Here is a 20,451-nt window from a genome sequence, read left to right on the forward strand (position 1 = left end):
TGACAGCACTGGGAAGCCCACGGACTGAAAAGATCTTCATCAGCTCACTGCAGCAGTTCTGTGCCAAAGGAACTGCGTTGCCTGTCTGCATACTGACAACAGAGCCAGGGGAATGCCTGCTTGTCAAATCTCCCTGGTTTTACTCTGCAAACTTCCTCGCCTTTGCCCTCTGAAGCTGGAATATGGTTGCAATCTGGCAAAAATAGAACTCCCCTGCCCCCCTCCTCTCCCTTCAATACCCCACACACCTTCTGTTCATCTATCTGGTTTAACAGGGGCAGCACCCAGCCTTCCTGTACTCCCTTTTGCCCCTCCCTGGCAACAAAAATGCCATGTAGAAGGCAGCAGTAATCTGCAGAAAACCTATACAAACACCAGCACGTTCTGCAATCCAACTCCATCGGTGTAACGACTGCCACTCCTGTTATCTCGATGTTATAGGCCAGCATGTCTGTATGCTGTGGTGTTTGCATGGCAGCTCTGGGGCAAGAGGCTGAGAGGATTTCTGTGGCAGCATCAGCTGCTTGGGGTCATACTCTTGACAACGGTGGGATCTTACCCGGTCAACTCTGGCCATTCCATTCCAAGTAGATGCATTGTCTTTCATGCTGCAGTTAGACAACCTGCCGTCCATGCCAACTGCCCCACTGTAATCACCACAAGCACCAGTTTTGGGGGACCTATGAGACTTTTCCATTCACAGTGAAGCTTTTATTTTACTGAAATGACTGAAAATGGTTGCTGCATGGCTGAGATCCTCATAATGTAAGCAAGGAAGGAGAAAGTAAGGTCTTTTTGACTATGCGCGTGTTGATCGAGTTCCAATACTGTTTATTTGAAGCACTGGAAAATATAAACATGAACATTTAGAAACTTGCATTATGCTCCTGCTGATTACCACTAATGGAATGGAAACTGAGAGCGAGCACTTCACACCCAATCTTGCAGCAGCCACCTTTATTGCAAATTAAACGATCAGAGATGCGTGCTCTCAGATGAACTTTACAAGCCTTGTCTGAAACTTTGGCTTCTCTGGTATCGATTGCGAAATTCCCATTGACCTCAGTGGGGCCAGAATGTCAAACTCAGCCCGAGAGCTGGGGAACGGAGGAGTTTTGAGGAACTCATAGCAAATCCTGATACCATTGGCCTATGGAGGATGGCTGCTAGGAGGTGGGCACTCAGCACGTATCGCACAGAAGGGTCTCAGTTGCACTGTGACCCTTCCATAATTCAGAATTTAAATAGTTCAGAGGGTCCCCTCTCTCGGGAAGCCTGGAATACATTGCAGAACCGGGAGACCTAAATCCTAAATTAGCTTAATGCCCCAATGACGTGCCCTACAGATGCGCTGCTTGTCTTCTAATAGGCAAAGCAGCGATTCCCCCTCCTCTATTCCCAGCTCAGTTGCTCACAGACTCTCCAAAGCAACTGACTGTATAGGAGTGGGTGAACCATTTTATCATTTTGTTATGCAGCAATTTAACCATGGTTAGGATATGCATAATAGAGTCTCTTTCCCAGGATTGCTCTTGCATTTGTCCGTCTTTGAAGGCTTCCAGTGAAAGCTGTTGTTATACATACACATGGAGTGCTCTCAATAGAGATGGGCCTAGTTTTTACTCACATAACGCTTTTGATTCTATTCAGTCTTTTAAAACTTTTTTTCAGTGAAGATGAACATTTATTATGTGCTTAATGATTTTTGCCTAGTGACATATTTAAACTGTATTCAAGCAACAAATACTGTCCAGTACTTTTCCTAGGCAGTTCAGTGCCCCAAAACAACCTACTATTCTATTCAAAATATAGTAGGAAAATATGGCACTATAAATTCTTAGCAAGCTGTTGCTATAAAGGCCTACTATCAGGACAAATAGCAGCAGTTTGGCTTTATATTACATTTAACCAGATAATTTACCAGAACCATCATCTTTATTGTTGAATTTCTAGCCGGGTTTGGGAATGCTAAGTATTTGCTTCATCTTGGTGAAAAGTGGATTCAGCTATTTAAAGCTTGGAAAATATAGGAAACATTTTTATTGTAATACTTTAAAGCAAGGTGAAAAAGATCTAATTTTAAATGTGATGCATCTTACAACAATTCATGCCTACACGTCTTCACAGAAAACTGGAGACTCTGAGTTGAGAAACTGTTTGATTTAGGTTGTGCTACTGCATGAGAGAGAGGAGAAAGAGGCATGTATTATAGAAGTGTAACTCAGGCACTGAAAAGTGTTAAAAGTATCAGCTCTGTAGAGAGCAATGACCTACTTCTGCCTTGTTTCTTCCAAGGAAAATCTTTCGGCACCACTTCGGGCCATGGTTTCTGTGCTCCCCGCTACCTTGAGGATCTGATCTTACACAAATGTTCCTCAGCTACGTTCACTTCCCAGTTTCACAACCAGAAGTTCCATGCAAAGACGTAGCAAAGCAGCCAGTTTAAAATGGGACCTCACAGAAAAAAAACATTCCCCCCACCACCCTTGATTATTTACACATGAATTAAGTGCTGGACCAATGGCCATGAAATACTTGTTTTTCAGTTTTGTTATACTAGCATGCATTTTGGAGGTCTTTTTCATACTAATACAGTCAGATTTTGGGACTTTCTTTTATTGCACTAGGTGATCTCAGTCCACCGCCTGCACTGAACTGTGGTAACTTCCTTTGGCATACTGAATGCATGAATGTACATTCATTTCCATTACATGCAATGTATTATCATCAGCTTATGCTCTATAGTAAAATATACATGCAAACCTCAGCAACCCAGTTTATATCATGCTTAACGAAGTATAGCAAAATAGATGCTGGTTTAAAAGCTATACAAATATTAAAACATGAAATATTTGAGAGTTAGTCCCCTCCTCCCTTATCTAATTATAGTATTAATAAGCAACACGCTGAATTTTGGCTGAGATGTAGTAACCACAAGAGATCGGACTCTTGCGCAAATTCTCTCTCTTATAATGTTTGCAGTATGAGCATGTTTAACTTTTAATCATACAAGCTGTCTGCCTGAAGCCAAAAGGGTTGTTCCCATCTGGGCCCAGGTCTGCTATATGAACGTGAACTCCGTTGCCCTGGTTGTATGCAACTCCAGATTAGGCCAAGAATATATTTTCTCTGTTTTGCTGTAATTTGTCCTGTAGTTCCAGTTTAATGATTGTCTGCTTCTATCTTTAATTGTTGCTGTGCATGATTAAGCAGCAATACCATGACACTTAAAAGTCACTTTGTCTTTACGGTTGGTGAAGCAACCCCATTTTATGGGCAAAGGAAGGCTCCGAGATGTGGCTACAACCTTTCAAAGAAACCTATTTATGCAAAGTCACACCAAGAACTTCTTTCATTTAGGTTAAAGGATCAAGTCCTTAATATTTGAAAATACACAATAAATGTACAACGCTGGATCATTGAGTATGAAGGTTCATAAAACTACAGCCTGGCATTAACATTAAAAAGGCGCTAATTTTTTCTTCACAGGTAATTAGTTCACACAATGAAATAATCTCCTTTCTTATCCTGGAAACACATGCATAAAACAGCTCAGATAACATCATTTACATACAGGCTGCTGCATCCGCATGTTAATGTCTGGCAGCGAAAAGTTCAGACAAGTTTGTAATCCCCGATTTCCTGCCCGTGCTCAGCACCCAGATTCCCAGAAAGTCAGAAGAGAAAGGGATACTAAACACTACTAAGGCGACAGGTCAGCTGCAGTCTGTGCCGCATCTGGACAGCCTGCAAGTTACACAGTTTCCCAGACCACAGGATCTTTGACAGTTCTGGACATTTTAACATCAGGGCTTGCTTTTAAACACGTATTGGTATTTGTATATCACAGTTTCTTTGGTCAGTCACTTACGGTTATGGCGATCACTCTGAGCCTATTGTGCTGCCGCCACTTGCTTTGTCCGTGTTACTATATTGCTTGGTATTGGAACCAATCTGCGTTCCCATTTAAAGCACTATCATGTCACCCATCAGCAATCGTTTGCTTTCAGCCCTTAAAACTACTATACAATGGCAACCACGCCATGAGGACAAAAGCACAGGCACGGAGGAAAAAGGAGGAAAGCTAAAGCGGGAAAGCGGCGGCGGCAGCTGCAGCAAGGCTAACTTTGTTCTTTCGGGGTCCTTCCGGGTGAGTACTTGAACTTGGACTGATAACGTGCGTGCCCTTCATCTTCTGCTTCCCCTGTTAAAACAACTTATCTTCCCAGTGCAGATACTGGAAGGAAGCTTAGATTGGCTGCTTTCGCATCAAGGCCAACAGGCACTGTTTTTACGGCACAAGCCAGTGAGGCTGTGCCTACTGACAGCTGCAGGAAAAAGGGAGGGCTGTGGGAGGGAAAGCCTCCTATTGCAGTAATATCGATTGCTAGCTGCACTTTCCAAAACACAAATTCAGCTTGCTGGGCATCCTTAAAATCAGCAGCTCCTCAACAGTTGTTGGAGGAGGCCATCTGATCAACTGAATAGCAACCCGGTTTGCTGCATTCAGACAAAGATGCAGTTACAGCATCCGAGGGTTTGGGAATTGCCGAGAAAGTCTGGAGTGCTTAGGCTTTAACCGGGATTCACTCCTGCGTACAGTCATCCTCCTAACAGTTTAGAGCCATCAGCTGTGAAGAGATCTTAGACTTCACAGACTGCCTATGATTAACTGCCTGAAAAAGTTAGGGATTCTGTTCAGAGGTGAAATAACTGAAGTGCTCTAGCCTGGAACCAAGCAGGCAGGGAAAGATGTATGGTAATTTGTGCGGAGCACTGCTCTGAAATAGGCATGGTTCAAAGCAAGGCTTTAGACTCCTACCTTTTACAAACATGACCTAACTGTGCTCCTTGGGGTCCGCAAGATTTTAATGAAGCAAAAATGATCAAAATGTCATGACCTCTGTTCTTCCTTGTCCTAAATTCTGGATAATGGAAATGAAGAGGAGCTTAGCTAGGTTATATTTAGCTGATGACACAGAATGGAGTAACTTTGAGATCATGAAAGAAAAGTCTTCAAATAAAATGCTGTGAGTTCAGAGGAGTTATCCCCCCCATATTCCAAAGAATCACATTATGTAAGCAAGTATGGTTTTCCCAATGTTGCAATTCATTTGAGTAGTAACCAATTCCTCTTCACTAACACAATCTCCTAAATGGTTGAGAGGCTGGTTCTTTAATTAGTAACTGCTACCTTGTAAATAGCGATCAGGATCTCACACATTATGCAGGCACTTTGTCTTTATTAAAAATACTTACTATTTGTAGGCACAATATACTAGGAACAGTAGTTACAAAATATTATAGGTATGTTGGCATAGGCTAAGAAAACAGCCAGAAATGTTATTCGAAGGTGCTTTAGACCAAACAATCCCAGGTTTCCAGGCCATCTCCCAGCTCACAAAATGACACCTTCAGCTAGTCATAAAACATATACAAGTCGGCTTCCGTGCAGTACCAGCCCTTGCATGTGTAAACTCTCCGAGACAGTCTCCAGGCAGCCAGAAATCAAACATGAAATAGCAGCAGTCACAAACATCAGAAAACATTGATCAGAAAGTTCAGTTGTCTTTTTTCTCTGTTTAGATGTGACCATTTCAGTGTATAAAAAGAATAAATGAAGTAGCCGCTAACGGCTGTTTCCAAGACTGGTGGATGAGCATGAAAATATTTAAAAAAAAATAAAACTCAGTCATCTTTAAAGCTAAAACATCTGAAACAGCCTCCACGTTCTTGCTGACTTGGGATTTTACCAAGGAGAAAGTTGCACAATACAGAGCAGTCAACTACACGTGTAATCAGTGTCGAGACTCGGCAGAAATTAGTATCGTGAAGAGGTGATTTTTATGAGTTGAGAGCTGCTGAATTTTGCAGCTTTTCTCAATTGCTTTGAAATGTACTCTCATCAATTAATGACAGTTTTCTCAAATAAATTCTTATATATTTGTTTGTACCTACTAATTATTTGATTTCTAGCAATGTGACTAGTACTTTGAAAAAAAAAATCATTTTTCTTCTAAGTAGAATCCATTGCTGAAAATAAGGGAGATTCATATGCAAGTTCCTTAGAAATGTTGGGTGCCTCACATGATGTGCTTTGAGCTTGATCTTTCAAGATGCCAAGCACCTGCAGTTTTTAGCGATTTCAAGCAAGAAACTGGTGGCCTGGATTCAGCTGCTTATTGTAGGGACAGACAGCTGTTGTAGGGGTAAGGCATTTTTTCTCCATACAAGGAATACAGAATATTCTACACGTTGGGCTGCAGTGGATTTAAAGTTGCAGAAGAGAGTCCTGGACAGTGCCAGTCACTTCGCTGTGATTCAGGAAAACTACCAGAAGACAACAGATGAGGATCAGGTATTTTTCTGAAAGTTTTAATTGACCAAATCTCTAGGCCATAAGTAAATCTTCCTGCTTCTACGTATAAAGTTAAACCCGCGTGTTTTGGTTTTGTTTTGTTGTTTGGTTTTTTTTTTGGTAACAGTACTCATTTCACCTTCAAAAGAGGAAGAGGGTGTTTCCATTTTTAGTCTGAAATTCTTTGAAGTATTCCTGCTCCATAGAACAGGGATCTGGATAGAATTTGACAAAAAAATTAATTCCTTATTTTAGGTTTGGTTTCAGCAATAAAGAAGCTAATGAGATCACATCTGTTTTTGTCCTGATACACTCTACAGCAGTCCACTGGAAACAGCACTGTTTGCTTACAGCTTTTTCTTTTATTCCAAACAGAACCTAACCCAGCCTAAATAAGTGTTCTTAAACACACAGCAAGACTGCTACGTGAGCCAATTAGCAACCACTGTGATGTTACTTACCCATAGCTACGATTAAGAGTTGCTTGCAGTTTCACAATGACAGCTACATAATATTTAGACAGACCTTAAAAACATTTTCTTTGGCATATGACAGAATGAAGAAACATCACCAAAAAATCCCCCAAAAACTTCATTCCACAAGTAACATTTGAATACTGACATCTGGAACAGCTGGCTAACAAGTTGTGCGTGTCAAGTTCAGAAAGCAGCTGCTTTTAGCCTCCATTTTGGGCCAGACGTTTGCTTTCAGCCACCAGTATATTCCATTTTATTTTGTAGCAGCTTCCTCAGTGTTCCCATATGGACAAGCTAAACAGCTCCAAGGATGTAACAGCAAGTACATATAATGTTCTTTAGAAGAAATGAAGGCCAGATGTTGCTTTGTTATCTTCACGTGCATCCTTAAAAAAGTTAAATTGTTTCAGATATATTATTAATGCCAGGTATAGGCAATTTGTTCATTGGCCGTTCAAACGTTAACTTTCCAAAGGATGGAAAATAACATTTTGACTGAAGATTCAAACTGAAAAAAGATTAAACTACCCTAGAATAACTTAAGAAAATAAGTATAGCAAAATCCAGGATCACTAGGACAAAAAAGTATTGTGCAGAAAAGGCTTGATGACCCACTTCTGAGATCTGAGTGAGTACTATTTATGGTTTATTAGAAAAGAAAAAAAAATCCACACCTTTTTGTTAGAATATAATGAAAATTTTGGGGGTAAGAGTTATCCAGCACCACCGCTGATTAAAGATCTTCCACCCTGCTCCTTTACTCAACCAGGATATAACTTAAGCCACCAGTCCAAGTGCTAGAGAATTTAGTAGATCTATTACTGTGTAATCCATTAACGTTTTTCATGCATGTACTCCTGGTTACTACATCTAGTGGATCCAATAGGGTGAGTAATAATTCTTTCCCAGACTGTCCAATTAAAGTGATTTAGATAGAAATGAACTGTTCAAAATTTTTTCCGATTTCCTGAAAATAGAACCTTATTGGATTCATTCTATGACAGATATATTTATGAGGAAATATTAACTGAAGACTACTTTTTCCCCCTCAGTAATAATATAAACAAGGTTTGGGTTTCAACTACCTGGTGAGGTCTTTCTCTTTGAGCCAGTCCACGACACACAAAAACTGCCAAAACACCAACTATAACTTTTTGAGTAATGTCACTTTATTAAGGGACTTAAAAGAATCACATTCTCTAGTAGTCTTGGAACAATGCAAATGGTGAACAAAAGACAAAAATAGATGTAATTGGTTCTGAAAAGCACGAACATCTGTAGAGAATGTGTTGCATTATTCCTAAGGACTCTTGCTTTTGAAAAAAAGCACATGTTCCATATATACAAGTGTCAGTGCAATAGCCAATAAAGCAGTCAGTCAGAAATATAAAAATATCCTAGATACAAACTTAAAATAGATGTTTGAAGGCTGACAGTATCAGTATTCTGATATTTCTGTACCTCAGGAGTATGATCACTGGGATGAGCTGTTCTGATGAGGTAAGAGACAGTAGATGCTCTGTGATAACACAGAGCTGTACATTTTCCCCGTAAGACACAAAAAAAAATAGAGCACCCAATGAAACTGCAAGTCTTTGCTGCAAGTGCCCACAGGAAGTGAAATTATAGTCTATGAGCATTAACACATTCCCGCATCATTTACGTTTGCTGTCTTTGCCAACAGTTATACCAGCAAAAACCTGCTAATTCTCCCACCCTCCCCCAGCTTCAGTATGAACTGCACGTACTTCGCAGATGTACCAAACTGACAACGGCGTTAAACACAGACAAGGTCTGTAAACGTCCAAAAACCACTTAGTCATTCTTGCCTTTATTGGTTGCAATTCTTTTCTTTGCAGCAAGGACAGAAAGAGATTGCAAAGCCTGACAGCTGAACAGCTCTCTCTAGAAGGGTTAGGGAGAGAACTGGGTGTGTCATATTTGCTTTGCCCCAGGTGTTCCAGTGATGCCACTGAGCTTGAACCTCAGCTGGTTGAGCAATAAAAATCACGTTCCTCTTGTTCGCTCTGTTTTGGATGGAAGGACATGCTAATTTGGGGCTACTGTTTCAAAAAAAGAAGAAGAAAGGCTATTTGGTCAAACTTCCAGCTGGATGCTGTCTGCCTGCATCGTAATTCATCTTCTTTCCTTCAGCCATCTCTTTCACCATGACCCTCCTAGCTCTGCTGCTAAATTCTGTTTCCTATTTCTTCAACTTTTCAAAGAAAATGGCAGAACGACAGGTAGGCAGACAGTGTTCTCCGTGTCTTCGTGGCAAAGAGCCCCAGGAAGAACTGGCAGCAGAGCTGGGAATGGCAGAAGAGCACAGCAAACACAAACTCCTACTTAGGGGGGGGCAACGATAAAGAGTTAATTTCAAACTGTGCGTCAATCTCAGGCACTCCTCTATCGAAAAGCACAATGAATTATATGTACAGCAATATTAACTTGAACAGGATATCATTTGTATGATTAAAAAAGCACAACAGGAGCTGGAAGTTGTCTTCTTATGAAACTTGCCTTACCACTTACGGCACACACGTGCACTGAAGCACACAGCAGTTGCCTGAACCTTTAAAAGATTTCTTAGCTTTACATCCTAGATTCAAAAGCTTTCCCTTAAATCTTTTCATTTTTCATCATTCTTTTCTAAACCTCTTTTGTCTCAGGCAAATTCAGACAGCTGTGTAAGACGGAAAAGTCAAGCTATTAACATCTGTAGTATGACGACACTTGACAAATTATTTCAGGTTTTCTTTCAGTTTCTGGAAGATGCTTTGCAGATGTCAAAGCCTCAAGGAATCATCATACTTCTCTCCTTAACCCCACTGAACGTGGCATTCAACATTTGCAAATATTGAATTACTACTCACCACACCCCAGTAAGACAGGCTATTACCTCTCAAGTAAACAGGCAGGGAACGGAGGCACAGAATGACTAAGTGATTATTCCAACATCACGATACAAGTCTGGGAGAGTCAGGAGCTGAACCTGTAGTTCTTGCGTCTCAGTCTCACGTTGTCTTTTTGTTCTGTGTTGCAGCCTTATTCTTTCCCGTAGAGGAAGACTGGAATCTCTTAAGAGTCTGTCACTGCTACTCTGGTTGACGGGTGATGTCGCCAATGAGATAAGAATTGTTGCATTCCCCACAGCAAAAGGTGGAACACAGTGTGACATCTGTTTGCTGGAAGAAATACTAACCATACAAGTCCTTAAGAACATCAACATTTATTTAATAGGATATAAAAGAAATGGGATATGAACATTCGTATTTGAACAATAGTAAGTGGCTTCTTATACTTACATCATATGTGCTCATTGTATAATATATACACAATGAACATAATTACATTTGTACACAAACTAAGTACTGGATTGAAAACCTGCTTATTGCTGTACACACCCTAACCCAACGAAGGAAAAGCCCAGTACCTCAAAATACCTACACTCCATTTTATTTAAGAAAAAGTAACCACTAACATTCATGTATATGTTGACAGAAGTGTGGCAGTAACTGCTGACATTGCAACCTGACCAAGAAATAATTACAGCAGAAACAGGACATATTTTACCAAGCAATAATAAAAATGGCACATTTTAAATATATCTATATGTATATATATATATATAAAAATTTTACAAATAAAATGTTAAAACAATAAATTGTAGTGTTTAAAAAGTGTAAAACAAGGTTTAGTGGTGATATGTAAAATTAACCGAGTTAAGCATCTAAAAGAAGCAAAAAAGTAAACTTAAAGGATCCGTAATTAAAAGAACATTAAATTCTGAAGAATATCAAATAAAGTTCTGACTGTAGGCTGCACATTAAAAAAGAGCCTTTATTTTATGTGCACAGAAATCATAGCAGCAAGCTGGTATCAGGAGAACAATCGGAAGGTTGTTGAGTGTACATGTGGGCCATTTAAAGCTCTCTTGGAATAAACATTTCCCAGGAAGTGATAAAATGATGCTCTGTGGCCAAAAGCATCAGAACTATGAATTTCATAGATTTAAAATATACTGTACAATATCTTCTCATATTTTCATAGGTCAGGTCCATACATCTCAGGCATGAATTGTTTCAACAGAAGCCATTAGTGCTGAAAGACAGACATAGATTAAGTTACTCTATTTTAGCAACAACAGAATATTGTATAAAGCAACTCCTGGGATTAAACACAGCAAGGAATTTCTGACCTCATCCTAGCAGTAATTATCAATGGTGTAGAACATAAAGTGTTTTAGAAATCGGTTGTTTCCAAAATCAGTTTTCCTGATGAATAATACTGCTGTCAAGATACTTTGACAGCAAGAAGCAGAAGCAAGCTTTTTCCACATTTACACAACTTCGTGTGAAAGCCCGTTTATTCTGAGAGTTTTACCCTGTGTACGTGGTGGCCATCTCCAAACGTTCTTCGTATAAAACCGGTAATATTAGCAAAGACCCTAATTGCTCTTACAAACGACAGGCACGGTTTGAAGAGGGATGCAGCAGTGTTCAGTTGCTACATCGCAAGGGCAGGGTAGCTGTGAGGTGTTCTGAAGTTCAAGCGCTGCGCCCAGAGCTTGCTGCATTTTGGTAATTGCTGAAAGGACTTCTATAAATAGCTTTTAACAGTTCGTTAGTAAAAATGTTTCTGAGCTTTGGATGCAGGTGCTGTACAAAATGTCATTATCCCTCCGTTACTCAGTGTAAACGTAATGCTTAAAACGTAACAATGTTAGCGTAGTACACATCCAGATTTGTCTCTGCAAAGCAAGGGCCGTGACAAAGAAAGTAGCTTTGTGTTAGTGGGTTTTTCCTTAGTCCTACAATATCCTGTGCCACCAACTTCCTATGCCAAATTCCCCTGGCATCGTGCCAAGAGTATCATTTTACTAATTGACCGTAAAAGCCAAACTTGGGTATTACCTCATTATTCTCTGAAATCTACCATACATTTTCCAGATGCTGCCTGAAAAATTTGGTTGCGTAGGAACAGGGCTGATCCCACAGCTCCGAAGTTCCCTCTGCCGCGTAGGATTTCTTGCCTCAGAGACACGGAGTTCTCGCACGTTAAAAGACCTATCTTTCAACAAAGCACAAAACACTGGACTACTGGAAGAGCAGCCCCGGAAGGTAAGGGGCAGTCAGTACTGCCGGCAAGCAGACTGTGCTTCATGCATCTCCTACGTCTACTAGGCCCAGCTCACGGCATGAATTTGTCTTGGAGCTCCTAGGAAACAGCCAACAAGAGGCATCGAGCGCGGCAAAGAAACATGGAACGTATATGCACAGAGTTGAATACTTTTTCCAACTCTATTCAAATACTAAACAGCCAAAAGGGGTGTATTTTAAGTTCTGGAATCCTTGCTTCATTACCGTGAGGCATGTGTAAGCAGAGCATTAGTTTTACAGGTGCCATGCCAGATGCACTGTTTTGGCATAAGCAATTAAGGCTTATTTGTAGAATCGTACTTAACGCAGAGAAGTCACAGCTGCAGTATTACCTACGAGGATACACCACGCTGTGGGATGTCAGGGCTTGGGCATTAAGTTACAAAGCAGATCACTACATAAGCGCTTCACTGTCGCTAATCTCACATTCAGCATGAATACTTAAAAAAAAGAATCCGCTGATCTGATCATTGGAACTGATGACAAGAGTTGAAAGCAACTTAATGCAATTAGTAAAAAGTTTCCGGTGAAGCTATAGGTTTCTTTCCCTTTCAAGAGAGGCGTGCTGTGGCTATGGCCAGAATTCAGCAGTGCAGTTTCAGTTTCACTACTGACCTGAAACCGAGTTGATGGGGTAATGTTTGTCCTATTTAAGAAGATGATGCATGATAAATGCATGTGTATTTATACAGTGAAACTGAAAAGCATTAACACAAATCAGTATTTCCAGAAAAACTCAATAGTCCCACTTATCTTTTTTAAATACTTCTGTAATAAAACTTTTCCATAAAAGTACAAAAGTCCAAGATAAATCTAATCATGACAGACCACATCCATCAGGAAGCCAGCAACACAGGTGGCAGTACTGGATGTGAAGAGTGCATTTCCCACTCTCTCAAAAGGAGAAAAAGATGAAAATAATTTTTTTTTTTTTTTTTAAAGACAATAAATAGTTTCCTGGCCATAGTTCATACAAGAAAGGCGCCTGTGATGAATAAGTTTAATATTGCTAAGATGAAAGCTTGGCAATACAGATTGGGACAGTAAACGAAAAAAAGAAAAAGGCATTTTCAGATCTCACGCTAAATGACTGAAAACATCTCTATTTTAAAGTTTTCTTGATTTTAAAGTTTTCTTAAGTTACATTAGCTATGGCATTTAACATTACTACTGAAACAAAGTTCATTCTTTTAGTAGAAAGCTTATTTAAACAGGTACTTCCTGACAACAAAGAAACGTGGATTGATTTAAATGCTGGTAAAGTGCTGAAGCATTCACATCGGTATCCTATTAATTTCTTTAAACACTTGTATAAACAAATACGCTTACTTATATTTCCATTTCCATTCATTAAGTCGGTAACACTACAGGTAGGAACATGTAAATCTAGCCTAACTCATGCTTTCTAACTTGATTCCTAGAAGAAATTGCCTACTATGACAAGGGAAGAGAAACAGTGTGGGGCTATCTCTATAGAAAGAAAAAAAAAAAGTTTTGTAATTGTTACATTTCTTCCACCCTCATTTTTTCCCTTCCTGTTTGTCATGCCTCAGTCATCTATGTCTTAAGCCATAAACTCTTTGGGCCATTAGACCATTCCCTCCTACACATCACTAAGAGACCTAGCTCTAGTTGCCTATTACCGCGACTGAAGCGTCAAGATTCATTTGCACCGGAGCACCGATGCTCATACCTTAACTGGGTATTTGTTTTGTAACAGCTTAGGTCTCTCATGTAATTCCAAGGGCTATTAACTTGCCAGTTGTGGAGAATGTGCTTGATAAGCCCATTAATCCCTTCTCTTTGTATTTGGATGGAGAATACATTCCTTGCAAGCAAATCAATACATGCATTTGTTTTGTTTTCTGTTTAGTTTCTGTTCAACATTGCAGATAACTTTGTCTTGCCAAGTATTGTCTACAGATGTTTCTTGGAAAAATAACTAGAACATATATACTTAGAAAAATACTAGGAAAATGGCAGGAGGGGTGGGGAAAGAGAGACGTACTTCTCTGTAACTATACACACATGAAATGTGATCCTTCTGTGAGCTGCGTCTGTGTAGATGGAGCTGGTGACAATGACGATTCTGGTGAAGAAGGCAAACTTTTCACTGCGAGTCATACAGCAAGATAAATAAGAATACAAGTTACAGAAGGCATGATTTCAAGCCATAACAAATATAAGCTTGAAAATCACCATTTCAAGCCATAATAAGTATAAGCAGAACCAAATGAAAGTTACATAAGTAAAGACTTAAAATCTGATCAGCACAATGAGCACAAGTTCAGGGGAGAGCATAGATGTTCTCAGGAAAGATCATTACTCAGGCCTACAAATGACTAGCAGAACACCTAAGGAACAAACAGCAGACAGATGAATGCTGATGTGTTATTTGTTGCTGATATGTTGCAAAGAGAGGGGGAAAAAAAAAAAGTACAGTTTAACTAGTCGGCATACTCCCAGACCCACCTTTATATCCCAGCTCAGATTAACTAAGCATTTTTTATTCTGCTGAGCACTATAAAATGTATTTACAAGTTCTGGTTTCAATTATCAAGTCACAGAAAGGATCGCTGACTGCACTACAAAGGTCCAGGTCACCTTTTATATCCATAAATTGAACGATTTGGCTTACTTAACCATTCCCATCACCAAATATCCTAATAATGTCTTAAATTCTATCTTTTTCCTTCCTCCTCCCTTACTCACTCCCCTCCTTTTTTCTCTTTGCCAACAATTTTTCTTTACTCCAGCCTTCTCTTCTTGCAAAGTAATACACCACCAGTCGTTTTACCAGTCGGCTAGTGTTTTCTGTTTCTTCATCTTTTCTTTCTCCTGAAAAGATGACCAAACCGGGGTCTTTCACTTCCTCATTCAAAATCCATTAGATATATTGGAAACTCTCAAGGATTCCTCAATCTTGGGCATACCTGAGGCCATCCATTAGCAAGGAGGTAAGGGTAAATAATCTATACATATCCAGGATTGAAATGCTGTTCTGCAAGATGAATAGGGAAGGATTTGCTCCAAGCAACAACTATAGTATGACTCGATTTCTGGCAATAGTTATTTAATTCCCTGAATTAAATGCAAGCATAAGATCTACATTAAAATCTCAGAAAAATGGAATTTCTGTAGTTGTCCGCTGGGAAACTGTTTTTCTCTACGTTACGAAACCATACACTTGACATAGAGACTAGCTCAGCACTTTCAATTCACAAGGGTTTGAGAATGTCAAAAGACATGATCAAAATGAAATCGTTTTACATATGTACTGTATAAGCTGTGCTTCAGTCTAACTCTTTTCCATACCTGCTGTTGCCTGATTTCCTTTTGAAGACTGTGCTGCTAATTCAAAAGAAGAAATAATCCCTCCTTGTCCTTGAACACTAACTGCTTCACTTTCTTCTGAGCTGGTTTTGGGTTTGTGGTTTGTAACTGTGGTCACACTCTGCAAGCTGGTTAAAAAAAAAGCACAGCGTTTAGAACTCACTCTAACTTAATTTCAGGTGCTAAGTACAGGAGTGAATTTAATTTTCTTCTGTTAATAGAAAAAAGTTGCAACTTGCAAGTTTGTGTAATATAAATTAAGCACGTATTTTGAAGCCCTTCTACCTTGTAAAGTTAAGACTTAAAAAAAAAGCACTGGAAACTGAATTCCTTTCCTTCACATACTCATGCAGTTTCCTTCTGCGTGATACCTATTTTGCTGAAGGGTCCTGTAAGTAAGTTACGACCTAATGTAAGAACTCACTTAGGATCTGCAGTGCAACTTACACTGAAGTTATGAATCCTTAAAGAGGAATATCCAAGACACAGTATTCCTCTGATTCTGCAATACTCCAAAATAGTGAAGAAAAAGTTAAAGCAGGAGATACAGAATAAGCTGTTTAGTCTGCTCCCGAATGTGATGTTTTCCTAAATATCAGTGGTAAAGAGCTTGCTATGGAAGCCCTGGCTGAAGCTTTCCTAATAAACTGATACAAAGTTGAAATGACATTACTAAATACATTTTGTATCCCAAAGCAAGGATTATGAACATATTCTGTTTATAACTGGGGCAATACTTGAAAATAAACATTGCTCCTCCCACCAACTCATCACCTCTTACTGAACTGGTTAGGTTTCTCACTACATTTCTCTGTATGTAAACCACTCAAACACGCATAAATATACCTTATAAGTATTTACAACAGTATTTCATTAGTTGCTTGGTCCGTTCAGCTAATAAATACAATGTGCAAGTTTAAAATAGCCTCAGAACATCTTGTTTTATTTTTACCTTATATCACCATCATGTGTTTCTTCCAATTTACTTTTCTTTTCCTTTTCTGCTTTCTCTTCATTACTCACTTCTTTTGAGTCAGATACAACATGTGCATCTGATAAAAGATCATCAGTTTTTGTCAGCTATAAAAAAATTGAAATCATGAAACAAAAAGCTGTAACGCATACTAAGTGGTAGATAAGAAATACAGTATCAGGAAACAGTTTTATTAACAGACAAATTTTGCCATCATGTATACTTAGTAACTCAGAATTACATAACTTAAGAAATTTTTATCAGTACCATTCAGGTTAATAGAGTCATCCTGAACCTTATACCAGAGCCAATGGGCTGGGCCTGGCTTAATAACTTCCAGAACTTATCTGATCTCTTTGGATTGCAGCCTGCCTATTTTTTCATGCTATCCCTCTCTTCGCAATGCCAACAGAGATTCCAGCTACTGGAACATATTGCTGATGAGCCTGAACACTGCTCTTAAAGGTCTGATTACATATGGCCAACGTAAGTGTGTTACATAGTTTTCCTTTAGAAGATTTGCATACTTTAAGCAACAGACTCTCAATACAAAGTGTTTTTAAATAACAACAACAGATGTTAATTATTTGATTTTATACCATTCTCCATCAGACATATGTTTAAAAAAAGCCGAATATAGAATAGGAAAACAAAAGGAAAAATGAGTCAGGAAAGAAATATTAAACTATAAGCAGGATATGATTATGTAGAAACAGCTCCAGTAATCTGTTCTTCACAGTCAGTCTGCTTTTGCTGAGTGTTCAGGGCACCGTCGTACCAGAAACACCACGGTACTTCACCGCCAAGTGAGTTTGAGACTATCGTCAAGACAGAAATCAACCCGGTGACCAAATGGCACAAACTACCGTTACTGCCTACTTCCATGCATAGATCGTTGTGCCAGCTTTGTTATGCTTCCTATAAACTATGTGATGCACTAAAGCCAACCAAACAAAAAGTCAGGTGTATTAAATGATTGTCAAAAACTACGCTGGGATATCCTAAGCAACGAACAGATCAATGATTATTATTTAAAGATAAATTAGCATCAGTTTTGTTTCCAAAGAAGTAGAGACCATGATTTTGTAGTTTTCCAGTCAATCAAGATAGTAACACATGATGTTAAGTAAAATGAAATTTAGGAAGATTATAGACAAGAAAATCCAATTTCTCAGCTACAGACAGATCCGATACAATTTTGCACTTCTCTACAGAATATCTGTTACATCCAAAAAGATCTCTTAATCTTCCAAGCAAAAGGAACTGGCTCAATTTCCCATACTCTGCTGTCTGTGGCTCAAAAATATTTTTCTACTGCAAGACAGGCTGATGAACAGTTCAATAAAGGATAGTTTAGTACCTCTTTAGTAACACCTGAATTATGTTCTTGTTCTCCATCATGTTTTAGTTGCACTATTTCTTCTCCAGGACTTTCATCATTTTGTTTTAAATTATTTTCTTTACTGGTGCTCCCCAATTCCTTCATGTTACCAGATACAGTATCATCCTTTTTTCGATTCTGTGGAACAAAATTGATATATAGACATATTCTTAAAAAAGTTATCACAGTCTCAGTTCTGAGTCTTGTGCTATCCTCTGACTGCGATAACAAAAATATTTAAAAAACCTTAAGCATACCACATTGCAATAAGGAAAATGGAAATTGTTAAGGACTTAGAAGGTTCTCATTTTTGTACCTTTCGAAACAGTTCAAATACTTTTTTCTCTGTAAGATTATTGTACTTTCTGTGCGCCCCCCCGCCCCAATCTCCAGCATTTCTATTAGTCACCTTTGTCTTCTGAAATTCCATTCATATTTAGCTCAGTCACACACAGGCTTCAGAGCATTCTTATTTGCATTCATAAGCACTGCTTTTTTAAAAAATAGCTTTTTCTGGTTAAAAAAAAAAAGAAGAGATGGATAAAAATCTGCTCTCAATACAAAATTCACTGTGCACCTGCGTGCATTTTCTCCAATTATCTTGGGTGTCTTCCAAGCCTATGCTGTTAACTGATTTAACAGAGGACAACACAGCATCTGATAGTGGCAGAGGATATCACTTATTCCTTAAAAAAACATAATCCATTGCACAGAGAATAATGATATCAAAAATTTGAGGAAGGATGGTAGAAGTGACTTAAGACTGTGAGCTGCGAACATCATGTTTGGCAGCAAACGGAACTGAAGTGAGTTTCGTATAAGTCTTATCAAACTAAGTACTAGGGCTGAGAAAAATAGGAGCCATGAAAGTAGTAAATCTTGTGGCTGAATTCCTGTGATTTAGCACATGCACTCTGTTAAGAGGAAATTCCATGCAAGTCAGTTCACAAATCAATCTCTTTGCTTTCCTAACTAAAGCATGCACCCACAACATACACTTGTCCCAAACAATAACAACTGTGAAGCAACTTCCTTTTGTATTTCAGTAATCACTTAAAAATTACGCAGTAGGCTGTTTATAAAATCCTTTTTTTCCTCCAAATCTTAAATAACCAAACCCCAGCTGTAAAGACTTCCAGCAGTTAATGCCACTGCACCATTTTTCTGTATAAAAATCAAGAGGCATAGAAACTACGCTTTTAAAAATAAGAGCTATTACTACAGTGTAATACCTCATCTTGGGTTTTTTTGCCAAATAGCATTCTGGAAGAATTAAAGTTGTGATAGAAAAAGTGATTTTGTAGCACGGACTGCTAGCTAAATATTAAATTCAGACACGTTCTCACTTACTCTGTAAATTTCTTATCTCATCCACGTAGCACTGATCTCACACAGAAGACTGAAGAACGTGCTGACATGAACAAAATTCTTTTGAGTTCTGTATAGCAAGTAGTGCTGGCACAGAGAATTTGGCCACTTCCCCCACTCTGGTCCCAATGTGCTGGCTCACCAGGTATGACACGTACATGACTGCAGTTTCCTCACCTCGAGGTATGAAATGATACCATAGGAAAGTGGTAAAGCTCAGCCACCTCTATAAAAACTACAAAAAGAAACATCTGCAAAGCCTTGCTTTGCACGTCCTCTTCTTGAGAAAGGCAGCATTAATCACAAAAATATTTGTAGGACCCCCCTTCATGTATAGCATTCGTGATGTCATCCCAAATACAGATGCTGTACTGCAAAGGCAAAACTTGAATTCAGTGTCTTCTGGGGATCCAATGTTGTTGAAGGAAAAGTAACTTTAGTATAGCTCTGAAGGCAGTTTAGCATGTTCAGAGGTAAAAAAAAAAAACCTAAAACTTACTTGGAAATATGTGACTTCTTAACAGTGCAATGCATTTAATCTGGTTTTGGAAAAATCAGATGCTAAAATGTGTACAAAACATAAAAAGAAGGCATTTCCATGTCAGTGTTAAAAAAAAATAAAAATCAAAACCAGTGTGGTCTGAGGAAAAAAGTATGCCAGAAGATTAAAAAAAAGGTAACTCCATTAAGCTATTGAAAAAGAAAACTAATTCTTAGCAGTTAGAACGTAGTAGGCTGTCTAACATCCACTACCCTGAATCTATTTGATATTTCTGTCCTGAAATGGTGTGGGGTTTTTTGTTTGTTAGTTGGGTTTTGGGTTTGTGTCTGTCTGTCTCTTTTTTTTTTTTTGTAAGATGTATATTCAGGATAGTATTTCCTGGTTAATGACCAGCAGTTATATCTTCCTCCTCTCTCCCCACCCTTAACCATTGAATAAACTCATTTCTTTGCCTTAATTGTTTAAGAATGAGTGAAAAGTGAGGGTTCTATTTTTATGTATTTACGGGCTCAAAAACCACAGCAGAAGAGTACCAGTTAAGAGCTATCATCATAAATACACATTCCTACCTAAAAACGTTACAGATGTTTGAATATATTACATGGGAGAAAAATCTTCATAATTTATACATCAACTGAATCATGATTCTCCCCGACACTGCTTTTAGTCACAAAGCTTGCAATTTCATGTTGTTTGCTAGGCTTGACCAAAAAAACCCGTTAACAAACATCACGACGCATAATCAAACATACGTAGATTTGAACGATTTCTTTTCCAAAAAGACAGAGAAGTGACTTCTACTACCATTAGGTATAAGCACGAAGGTTGTCTTCTCCCTTTCTCTTGTGTATGGCAGAGAATTGTGACTGTTACGCTGTACAAGCAGTCTCAAATAGACACC

The 20,451-nt window shown here is 38.8% G+C and overlaps 1 protein-coding gene across 1 annotated transcript in view; it reads right to left on the bottom strand.

The window, feature by feature from the left end:
- Positions 1-10,546: 10,546 nt before the first annotated feature.
- PLEKHA5 (pleckstrin homology domain containing, family A member 5) overlaps positions 10,547-20,451 on the bottom strand; it is a 71,321-nt gene continuing 61,416 nt past the window's right edge. The window contains exons 21-25 of the mRNA XM_009332844.1: positions 17,660-17,818; positions 16,279-16,406; positions 15,309-15,454; positions 14,002-14,106; positions 10,547-10,935 (exon numbers count right to left, since the gene is read on the bottom strand). Of these exons, the coding sequence (XP_009331119.1) occupies positions 14,012-14,106; positions 15,309-15,454; positions 16,279-16,406; positions 17,660-17,818 (528 nt within the window). The 3' untranslated portion in view covers positions 10,547-10,935; positions 14,002-14,011. The remainder of the gene's footprint in view (positions 10,936-14,001; positions 14,107-15,308; positions 15,455-16,278; positions 16,407-17,659; positions 17,819-20,451) is intronic.

This window comes from Pygoscelis adeliae, unplaced genomic scaffold (genome assembly GCF_000699105.1).
Source record: "Pygoscelis adeliae isolate BGI_AS28 unplaced genomic scaffold, ASM69910v1 Scaffold38, whole genome shotgun sequence".
Lineage (NCBI taxonomy): Eukaryota > Metazoa > Chordata > Aves > Sphenisciformes > Spheniscidae > Pygoscelis > Pygoscelis adeliae.